General features: G+C 39.9%; 1 protein-coding gene across 1 annotated transcript; it reads right to left on the bottom strand.

The window, feature by feature from the left end:
* Positions 1-2251: 2251 nt before the first annotated feature.
* On the bottom strand, positions 2252-9968 carry si:ch73-261i21.5 (zona pellucida-like domain-containing protein 1). The gene is made up of 10 exons (XM_053331147.1): positions 9875-9968; positions 9401-9627; positions 9074-9258; positions 7024-7096; positions 6175-6272; positions 5860-5940; positions 5489-5660; positions 4893-5010; positions 4673-4693; positions 2252-2409 (listed from the first exon to the last, which is right to left on the bottom strand). Exons 1-10 carry the CDS (start codon positions 9966-9968, stop codon positions 2252-2254), a joined length of 1227 nt encoding a protein of 408 aa, XP_053187122.1.
* Positions 9969-11524: the final 1556 nt, after the last annotated feature.

The following is an 11524-nucleotide window of genomic DNA, read 5'->3' as shown; positions in this document are numbered from 1 at the left end:
AGGTTTTGTAGAGTTTTACCTTTACATACAGTATCTGCACCCCTAAAGCTAAAATATGGGTCTGTACTGTGTGTACATTTTCATCCCACTAAGTGCAAATTCAGAGAAAAGGAAAAGTTGCTGTGGAAAATGTTACTGTATTATACAGTGTATACAGTCTGTGTTCTCAATGGTAAAATCATTTGGATTTTATTCCTGCTATCAGGAGATTATTCAATTGAAATCTCTATTCCGTTAATACCTATATTGTCCCAGTTTGTGTTCATGGATGCTCCAGTATGTAAGAATGAGTCACTGATTGACAACCAGTAAATGAAGGGCCCTATTTTAATGATCTATAACGCATGGCGTGAAGCGTGTGGCGCAAGTGCCTTTGGGGAGTGTCCAAATCCACTTTAGCTATTTTAACAGAGGAAAAATGTTCACTGCGCCAGGCGCATGGTCTAAAAGGGATGGACTTAAGTCCCCTCATTAATCATAGGCATGTTTTGGGCGTAACACGCGGTAAACCAATCAGAGTGTCATCTCTCATTCCCTTTAATATCCAGGAGCGCTGTCACATTGGTGGATTGCTATTATAACAGCGCATTTACCCAGCAATGTTTCAACAATATAACATGACTTACTTTTGCTGAAAGGAAAGTTGGCTGATGAGCTGCTAACCTCACATTTAATTCATATAAAGGAAGAATATGGAGATATGATGAGTGTAGAGGTGTGTGTAGTTATACTGCAGCAGCCTGGTGTCATCAGCTGATTTAATAAACAGTGATCACCTGTGTGTAATAGCACTGTGCTCTGTGAGCATCAGAGGCTACAGACTTTCATAGGTTGTTAGGACTGTCCACAACGGCGCTCTCCATTTTTTACAATTAATTAAATCTGATAAATATTATTATTTATTATTTTAATTATTATTTATTATTAACTAATATCACATGTATTTTTAATATGTTAATGTACATCATAATACAAACTTTTATTTGTAATGTTTTGCATGTTTGTGTGCTGCTGTGCGTCTGTGTGGTAACAAGCACAGTGTCTGCTCCTATATATCCACCTATATAGGAGCATATAGGACTCTTGATGATGCTCCCTTAAATAACAGTAACATATGCACCAGCGACTTTAGACATGTTTGTTTTTGGTCAGTAGCTCAATCACTTTCCTCTGCCTAAAAATAGCAACGCACCACCAACGTGCCTGACCACACCTCATCTAGAGACCAACACGCCCATAGACGCACAGACTGGTGTAAGTGCATTTGCTATTTAGACAACGTGGGCGCAGGAAGAGAAAATGACAACTGCGCCGGGGGAAAGACACATGTGCCACGGTCTCGCCGACCGCAAGATGGGGCCCGAAGGATGAAATCTGACCTGAAACTAATAAGAGCAAATCTTCACAAAAACTGAATAAAAGTAGTTATACTGCACTCTGTTTTCCAGTAGAGGCACACAAATGACACATGACAGGAAGGTTTGTGACACTTTTTTGGGGGGCTTGGTGGTCAGTTTTACAATCTGTGGATCATGGATTTGTAAATAAGTCTACTTCCAGATGTTGACTTCATGTGTGCTTTATAGAGATCCTCAGCATTCTGTACAGCAGGTTCTCTGCACTGAACTGTCTCAGATCATTATAATGTCAAATGCAGCTGCAAGAGTGAGAGCCAATAATGCTAGTAAAATAATAAACCCACTTTTATTAAAAATAGCAATATAAAAGCACAGGACTGCAGCCTTATCATTATTGTAAAAGGATTATTAAAAAACACCCAGAAAATGCACCATAATCCTTACCAGTTATTTTATTAGAGATACAATTCAATTAAAAAAAACTCCTGAAGCTTTAATAGTTACAAAAGTATATAAAAAATCCCTGAATGTGAGATACCTGCCTATTTGCTTTAATAACACAAATAATCACAGCCCTTTTTCCAATACCAAATATTACATTATAAAAGGAATACATACACCTGCAGCAGTGTGCAAGGGTTCAACTGTACAGTGCATGTGCATGTTTAGTACTGTTAACTGAACCACTGAAGCATGCACATAACACTCTATATGTATATATATATATATATGTTATGTCTGTTCTTCCAGGCTACATAAAGTTTTATTGGAAATACTTGTTTCAATGAACCTGCATCTGCAAAAATGCTTTATCACAATGCTTCCATGGTATTATAAACAAACTTAATGAGTAAATACAGGACAGAGCCTTTGCAAGCTGTCTTGACCTTCTGTCACCCTTGTGTGAACAGACTTCTGTTGTTGAAACTGATGTTGGAGTAGTGAATGTGGTAAACAATGAAAGCCACCAGAGAAAAGCAGAGAGCTCCAACAATGGCTGCCACGACTGAAACAGCCAGCACAGCACTGTCCACATTAGTCTTCTGAACACCTGGGAAGAAAAATGACAGTAATTATTAGATCATGTAAAAGCATTAGAGTTTATACTGATGACTAGAATGGAAATATTTATATTCAACATTTATGTATTGAACTGCCAAGACAACTGGATCACTGATCATACACACTGGAGTATACAGACAACATAATCAACTTTTCAACTTTTTCATTTCTGGATTCTTTGATTGGTAACTACTATGGTATGAATACCATAGTTTCCTGAGAGAATAAATAGAAACATAAATAATAATATTTGACAGCTGCTTCTCCCTTTTTTTTACCACTTACACTTAAACTGTCATGATTGCAACTGCCTTTTTCTGTTTACATAAGCAAAATTAAGGTTTCACAAATCTGAAAGTGGGTTTTCAGTTTTTACTATGATATTTGACACATTTTCATAAGTGTCAGTGGTAAAAATGGCCAAAACTGAGAATCAGCTGCTAAATATGATTCCATTTGTTCTCTAAGACAACTGCCTGTCTTCAACTGTCAAACCAAACAGCAAATCAAAGGTCACTGCCAGTGTATTAGCATTGGTCAACCTCCTTTAATCATTGGCAATGGTGCCACCTGGTAATAGTCAGCACCTGAGGTCTTGGAAGGAGAACAGCAGAGGATGGTACTAATCTGCCTGCCAAGGATGAGAATCTCTCTTAAAAAGGACCAATACTGAGCAGACAGGGAGAAGGCTGGGAAGTGTGTTCTGGGTTATAAATGGTAAGTGACTGTTAGGCTACGTTCACACCGCAGTTAAAAGTGACCTGAATCCGATTTGTTCGCTCAAATGTGACCCACATCTGATTTGTTTCTGACAATGTGAACAGTACAAGTCGCATTGAATCTGACACTTTCAAATCCGATTCAGGCCACTTTCAAATGTGGTACTGAATCAGATACATATCGGATTTTTTTGAATGCGATTGCAGTCGCAGGTGGCATTTAATGTGACTTTGACGGCGTTATTCTGGAGCAGCAGACATCATCACACAGCTAATGCTCCGCTTCCTTTTTAACATCACTCGCTCACAAACACACTGTTTTTAACATTAGACCATGAATGGGACCACCAGTAACTTCACCAGCTGTTGCTGTTGCCATGTTCGCTTCCCTAAACACCTTTCTGTGTGTGACGTCATGAATGATCAACTGAGCATGCGGGTCACTTCAGGAGTGTGAGCTGTTCACATCGCAGTCCGCAGACAGGCCACATTTAAAAGTGTAATATGAACAGCCAAAGAAAAATCGGATTTAGCCTATGACTGTAGTGTTGAGAAAACAGGAGGGAGTGGATTTGTGGATGCCCCTAACTCCTCTCCTTTCTGCTTACCTGAGTAAACCCAGGTCCAGCAGGGATTTCAGTTCTTTAAACCCCTATTTCATCAACCCCTCCCCATAAGTCAATAATGTTATGTTGTTTGAGCCTTATACTTATGTCAGATTATACTTGTGATTTGTTTGGTTTAAAAGCCCTGAATCAACACAACAGCCTAAGGCAAAAATCTTTATAGCTGCTCAGAATGGACAGCTACTAAAACTGGCATGTCCGATTGATGGTTTCAAATCAGTCTGACATGTCCCAGACAAACCTTTCCTTAATGAACAGGTTTGAGTGTGGCCATTCAGGACTGGTATTAACACTTTTTCCTTTGTTGTGCTAAAAATGACAGAATGATTCACTGCTGAATCTGGGGTTTCTTGGCCTTTGGGCTTAAGGTCCTCCTTACCACAAAAGTCTGGTACAACACCTGTATTTGTGCAACCCATATACCAATGACTTTGGGCTCTAGTGTACCCTCTCTTTGGGACAAGAACATGAGACAACTAGAAAAAAAGGAACATGACAGTGGCAGAAAGCAGTGATGCACTCCTGGACAACAAACCATACACCAGGAAATCAAATCTCGTAAATCACAAGTAGAAAAGCTGACAAAGCTTAACCTCACCAAGCCCACAGAGAATGTTCTTCTCTGTTCTCTTGCTTACCTGCTACTTCCCTCCCAAGGGCCTGCTGCAGAAAGGGGACCCTGTTTCTCTTTAGCAGGTGAGCACTGTTTATCTGGCCCTTCACTTTGGACACATTTCCCTGGAAGCCTTTAGTAACTCATCTTTCTATTTGTTCCACTTGCGTCTACAGTGTCTGATCAGAGAAACCAGTTGGCATTGTTGTCCAATGTTCTTGCCATCTGTTTTGCTTGATTAAAAAATGCAGGAATACAAAATATGAACTCATGTTGTAATTACTGTGTGCTTACCTCCAGGTACTGTCAGATGCCCTATGAGAAAGCAATAGACACCCTTAGTTCAATCTTGACTAATAGAAACCTCCAGAAATGTCATGCACTATTGACATGTGACAGGTATAATTCAAAACATGTGTTACTTACTCTGCCTTCATTATCTTAATGCTGTGCATTAGAATAAACTGATGTAATACTGAATGCTTGAGCATCTCAGATTTCTGACCTTTCTCACCTTTATTTAGCCGGATAGTGATGGGGCCTGAACTGACAGTGGCCATGTCACTCACTGTGGTGTCCTGGTTGTCACTGACACTGCGGCGCCTCCTTGAGTTGGTGTTGGTAGTGCAGTTCTGCAGGTCAATTAAATGATTTTGATTTTGGTTAGAGCAGTTTTCAAGCAGAAGTAACCTAAGCTGTTTTGGTGTAATAGAGTATTTGAAAGGTGGTTATAGAGATAAAGAATATTCCTAATTTCCTTCACCACTTTCCTTGGAAATACAGAAACTACTGTACATCAGAACTTTATATCTACATCCATAACATGATGTTATTTGTACAACAGAGCATCCCTAGGAATTATGTCCATAATGGACGATTCCACATGTCATAATTTACAGCCAATGTTCAATGCCACTACATGGGTAGCTCAACCAATTGTTTATGTTGCCTAACCTCAACCACACCTTCACTATAGTTTATTTACTATGACCAAAACCTCTCTCTAACTTTCACCACACTGTAGCTGCCATGCCCAAATTCTGTAGTTAGTGAGAGTGAGTAGGGCCACATTTGTGATGTGTGGTGTTGCACCTTGAGGAGGAGTCTGACCTGAATGAGGCTGGGGCAGATGGATGTCACACAGAGCCTGGTGGCACAGTGAACGTAGTAGGTGGAGTGAGAATCAACTGCGTGTTCAATGAAGCGGAAAGTTTCGAAGGAGAAACGAGCTTCCTGCTGCACTCCATTGACTCCCAATATTGTCTGGTCATCCCGGTTACAACTTGAAGAGAACAAATGCTAAATTCAAAGATTCTGATCAACAGTCAGGATACCATTTCATTCAGCGTAGCCCCCGGTTCACAGTGTGACTTTTAAAGGTTTAGACAACTTCATTTCCAAACATTAACTCTGTGTCAAAAGTCTGTAAATTAACTCAGTCATGTTGTTTCACTTTTCATATCTCGAAGCTGATAACTCACCCAACAAAGAGATCATAAGATGCGGTGCTGACGTGGAGAGGTGAGGTTGTAGCATAACATCGGTCCAGGACAACATTGAATCTGCAACACAAAGTTTTGGTGTCAGAGAGAGAGATAATCCTATTTCAAATGTTCAGCTGAGATTTGATGTATTGAGACTGAAGGATTTTCATCTAAGATATTTGCACAGGTAGAAAATGTACCAAACGCTGTAATATTCAAGCAGTGATTAAAAAAACCAAACATCTAACATGTAAAATCAATAAAGATATACAGCAGCATACCTTAACCTCAGTTGTTAAAAGTGTAAAATACCTGTTGGTGAGATTAGATGCCTTCACTTCTACAAAGATCCTAGTCTTTAGCTCTAGGCCTCCTTGAGGAATCCGCAGAATGGAGGAGTATCCATGATCCTTGAGATAGAAAAACAGGAGAGAGGAGAAGATGATGCTTAAAGATGACACACTGCACCTTTATGTTTACTGTGCATCAGATGCCTGCAGGGTATGTGCAGACAGGGGAGTGGTCATGCTAAAGTTGTTGTGCATCAGACAGAGTCAAAGTTTTTTGTATGTCATGTTCATCATTAGTTTAAAAAGAGAGGTGGGAGATGGAATATGACATGCACTGTAGCAAAGGTTCATGTTTAAATCCAGCAAGCCAACATTGATATCAAGAGTCTCAGCCAACTGAGCTAATCATCTAATCAATTCTTTTTGATATGGTCATTTCATGGTTTTTATGGTTATTTATTCTTTCTGTTTAGTCATCAGAATTGTTTATGTGTATGTGAGAAATATCACTTCATGCATGAAAATAATAACCATGGTTATTTGAAGGGGACTCGTTTTCAGACATTCTGAAGTCGGGCAATATACTGAAAGCCAAGAGATACAAAGAGTGCTGATTAATTCAAACTATTCTATATTGTGAACAAAATGCCATTTTGACAGAAATAGACACCTGATACCAGGTCTTACAGTTAATGTGTCTTGTGCCATGCAGTCCAGATGACAATGTTTGCTATAGTTCATTACTTAATTGTTTTTGTACCAATGAAGACTTGGGATGAATGTGGATTAACTGGAATCTGTAACAACAAAGCTCTTTGCCACTTTGGTCCTAAACACCATTGATCTTTTGCTGACAGCTCTCTGTTCTTACCGAGAAAAGGTGCATGCTCAGTGTGCTGACAAAACTGCCATTATTGTCTTTGACTGCCAGACTGACCCCGGCCCTGTTGGGGGGAACAAAACGTCAGCAGCTGGAAATCTTTATGGGAAAAACCCAAGTTGACAAGAACCAGGTCATCATTCATTTGATACACGAGGGAACAACACACCAAGGTGAGATTCTTACCCTGTTGAAACGAGACACCTCTAATTGCACCATGAAGCATAACCAAATATGATACTTGATCCTTTCTTACATATAGTCAAGCTGAGGGTCATTCATTCACAGCTAACTTCTCAAAATGCTTTACACAAGCATGTTTTAATATGATAATTAAAGTACAGCCATCATATTGTGATTAGTTGAATTCACTTTTGAAATTGAGAATTCAAGCTATCATCAGGGATTGGCAAACAAATTGTCCAGTGTAAAAGGATTTCTAAAACATTCCTTGCAGCCAGGTGAAACACAGAACACATAATAAACATAATAAAATACATAACTTATGTTTAAAATATTAAATGTGCTAAAACCTACCATACAAAGTCAAATAATCAAGTGACAGCACACCATAAAACCCACAGAACACCTAATGCATCATCATTGTTAAATCGGTTAAAACAATATCTCCATAATTACTCATCACTTTTATATGGATAACCAGTTATGGATATAACTACAGTTTCATGTTTTCTGGATAACTGCCAGACTGAAATACCTGGATATCCACCACATGTATGCATGTACAGGAGGTTGAGACACAATACCAATAAAGTCACACATGTGACCTGAGTAATGCCAGCAGACTAATTAAATGGGCCTGGCACCCAGCAGTCATCTCCTGTAGAGTCCTCATCAAGAGTCCAAGTGACAGTGAACTCTGTTAAGTCTGTAGAAGAAGGCAAAGTTGCTGCCACACGGATGTCACTCAGTGGAACACCTATCAATGTGGCCCAAGAAGTGGATACACTGCTTGTTGAATGCCATCCCACTGGGGCGGACCTGGAGGCTCTTGAGCATGTATACTTGAGATCAACAACCCAATTTGAGAGCCTCTGCTTAGATAGTCAAGGATGCATGAGCACTGATTATGGTCTGGACCACAACCTGTTTACAAGAATTCCATAGTAAGGCTGGACCTTCAGGGGCCAAACATGCAGCTGAAGGCAATCTATGTGGGAATGCCAAATGTGCCTCTCCAACTGTGACAGAAGGTCTTGTCTCATTGGGAAAGGCCAAGACAGTTCACAGAGAAACCGACAGATCACACAAAACCATATCCTACCTGGTCAGTATGGAGCCATGAGCAGCACTGTGCAGTTGCACATGTTAATTCTGTGTAGTGTCAGCATGGATACAACCACAGTGGACAGTGTATTGAGTTTTCCAAAGCAACCAAATGCATTGCCCTGAGATATGCAAGGTGAGGTGGGGTCCACATAATAAATTGTTGAAGTGTTGTCTGATCAAACAAGGAAGGAAGAAAATGCTCAAGGGTGAAATGTATTGCATAAAGCTTTAGCAGAATTATGGTAAGTTAAGTGGAGCCCTCTCAATCAAACCGAATTTTCAACGCCTTTCTCTAGAAGCAGCAAAATCTCGTGTCTGAGAGCAAGAATCCTCAGAGGGTCACTGATAACAGTCATTCTGACACTGTTGAACTTTGGGGGCCCATGCCTGACCTGAATACTGCATCCCATGGAAAGGGTTGATAACACCCAAGGGTCAGAAATCAAGGCCATCCAGTGGTTGGAATGTAGCGGAGAGAAATGGCTGGTGCCTGGATTCTGGGAGTCAACTCCCATGTCTACTCTTATGGTTTTAGGGGGGCTTCAGTGATCGGTTGGCTTCAGGGGCCCCACCCAGGTCACATGTGTGACTTTGTTGGTATCGTGCCTTGATTATGAGAACACAGTGTAGGAGCGTAAAATTAGCAACGAGTTTAAAAGTAGAATTTCTTTGGCTTGCCTTTGCTAATAACAGCAACTAAAATTTAAAATATACTCTGTGTTTGTACTTTTTCACTGTGACGGCCACTTACACGCTCATCTGAGTATTGTTGACCAGGTACTGCAGTGGGTAGCGGCAGGAGAACTTGTACATCACCTCCTGGTGATAGGTGATGGCTCCATCACTGGGGTCCTTTGAGCAGACCATGCCTGAGATGTTGACGTGCTGGACACTGGAGAAGTCAGCAAACGCTCCGGTTCCCGTCTCCTGAGTGACCTTTGAGGAAAAGAGATCAGTTCTATCTTCAAATCAAGAGATTAAGTAAGTTGAGTAAATATCAATAGATTTGACTCCGATTTTAGATGAACCCCTCATGTGACAACATCTATTGTAGCTGCATCAGGCTTCAATAACTTACTATCATCGTGCTGGAACAGGCATTGATGGCTTCCTCTGTGATGGAGAAGTTGAATTTGACAACAGGTGGGTTTGCTGACCAATCAGGAGTACCTTTACATTCGTGTTTGGAGTGTTGTGAGTTGAGGGACAGCAGCGACTCGTTGTATCCATTGAAGTAGATGGGACACAAGAGGATCTGCATTTCCACCCTCTGAGGGCCACAGAGGACTTCGATGTCTGAGTTTGCTGCAGAGACAGGATGAGACCAGAGTTAGGATTCTGAGCATGAATTAATTTCTTTCTGAGGAGCAGACTGTTCTGACTTGTTCAGATTTTAAACATATTCAGTTTGTGGTGAGATTAGGAAGTAGGCACATTCTTACATTGGCCTCAAGACTTAATCAAAAAAGTGGTGGGGTTTGAAAAAAGTGGGCAGGAAGAGAGTTTTTTGCAGGTTGGGGGGGGGGGGGGGGGCACAGCTGGTGTCACTGACCTGGACTTCTGAATGTGGAGTGTCCAGTGCAGGCATTCTGAGCTTGGGCCAGAAGGATCAAGGCAAGTTGATGAATAAGAAGAGTCAGCCACATTGTCCTCAAACTGCTGGTGAGACAAAGAAATGCAGTAATGCATATGATCTGTTCACTACAGCACAAAGTATCATGTTAAAGATCACAAAAAGGCAAAGAAATGTACAAATTTGACCTCAAACTCTGTTATTGATTATGCCAGAATTGTAGAAGTGCTTGATTTTAAAAACATGAGCAAGTCAAACTGATATAATGTATACGAAATATATACACTAACATTAAATTGGCAACATTTGCATATATCCTTAAGCCAGTCCTCAAATACAGGATGACTCAGTCTGATGAGTAAATATAGCAGCTACAGTTATACCTGAATGACTCTTACAAGTGATTAAACATTAACCGAATGTCTCAAAAACCTGGAGCGTCTAATTGTTCATCTGTATATTATAACTAGTGATCATTTTCCCTCAGTCTGTAGCATCATGAAGTGTATCACACTGTACAGACTAAACCACACTGAAGAGGAGATGGTGTGCCTTCAGTGAAAACAGTATTCTTCCTGTTTGGTCAGAATTTTTGTTTTAAGATGAGGAAACTAAAATGTAGTGATAGTAGTCAGCAGCAGTGCAGAATTTAGCAGCATCACTGTGTAATCCATCAAATTCCAATTACAGTTAGAGCTGGCGAGCAAAACACAATCATCTTATCTTGTAAACAATAAAAAAACAATCTTGTACATTGTGAAATATTACTTAGAAAGTTTAGAAAAGTTGTTACCTTGTGTGGATAGCCACACCTCTTTCCCTCAGTGTGTCTTTTCTGTCTTTGCTTGTACCTTCATGACTTCTCAGCCATTTATACTGGCCTCCTTTTTAGCTAAATAGGGTTCACAGGAAGCTCACTGAGGAGAAAGGGAAAGGTAAGGTTGCCCGCAACCGGATCATCTGACAGACATGAAACAATAGATGAACCTATATGGAGCACCTTTAGTGTAGTGGAAACATTATGTCAAGTAGCTATAAATTTAACTTGTCATTGTAGCAGTGACGTCAACTGCTATTAGTTTTTTCTATTTTTAATCTAAGTGTCCTGATATGATCTTAGTCACATCTCTACAGATGGATTCAATATTAAGAAAAATTAGATTAAACACAAAATCTTGATATTTTAAATTGCTGTCCTTTTTGGAATTACTATTATTACTTTAAACCAATCAATAAAAGGGAGATTATTTATAGATTTCTGAGCTAAATTGCTCAAAGACACAATACAATTGAATTTTGATAAATATCATCACATGTATGTACATACAATACAGAACATCATCCATAGGAAACTGAAAAAAAACAAAAACAAAAGCATATATGTCAGCAAAAACCTAAAGTAACTTCTAGTAACTTTTAGTTACATAACTAAACTGCCGCATTGTTTTATGTAAAAGCCCATGTTATGAATTCTGCTCCACTAAATTGATGGGTTTTTTTTTCACATCCCCTCACTTTTGCCAGGGGCGAGCACCCTTTGTCAAGAAATTAGGTCTCCTGCACACTATGTCTGATTTGGAGAGCGAGGCACACCCTGCCAAACAAAACCTACAACTGTCACCTGAACCA

The sequence above is a fragment of the Scomber japonicus genome, chromosome 13, assembly GCF_027409825.1.
Source record: "Scomber japonicus isolate fScoJap1 chromosome 13, fScoJap1.pri, whole genome shotgun sequence".
NCBI classification, from domain to species: Eukaryota; Metazoa; Chordata; class Actinopteri; order Scombriformes; family Scombridae; genus Scomber; species Scomber japonicus.
Note: the sequence above shows the minus strand (reverse complement) of the source record. Positions and strands in the feature narration are given on the sequence as shown.

Bases quoted from the DNA above. Each gene is read 5' to 3' on its own strand.
- si:ch73-261i21.5 (XM_053331147.1), bottom strand. From the start codon at position 9,968: ATGTGGCTGACTCTTCTTATTCATCAACTTGCCTTGATCCTTCTGGCC. The intron at 6,273-7,023 runs GTAAGAACAGAG...TTCTATCTCAAG, and splicing joins TGAGCATGCACCTTTTCTCG to GATCATGGATACTCCTCCAT. The intron at 5,661-5,859 runs GTGAGTTATCAG...GTTCTCTTCAAG, and splicing joins TCTTATGATCTCTTTGTTGG to TTGTAACCGGGATGACCAGA.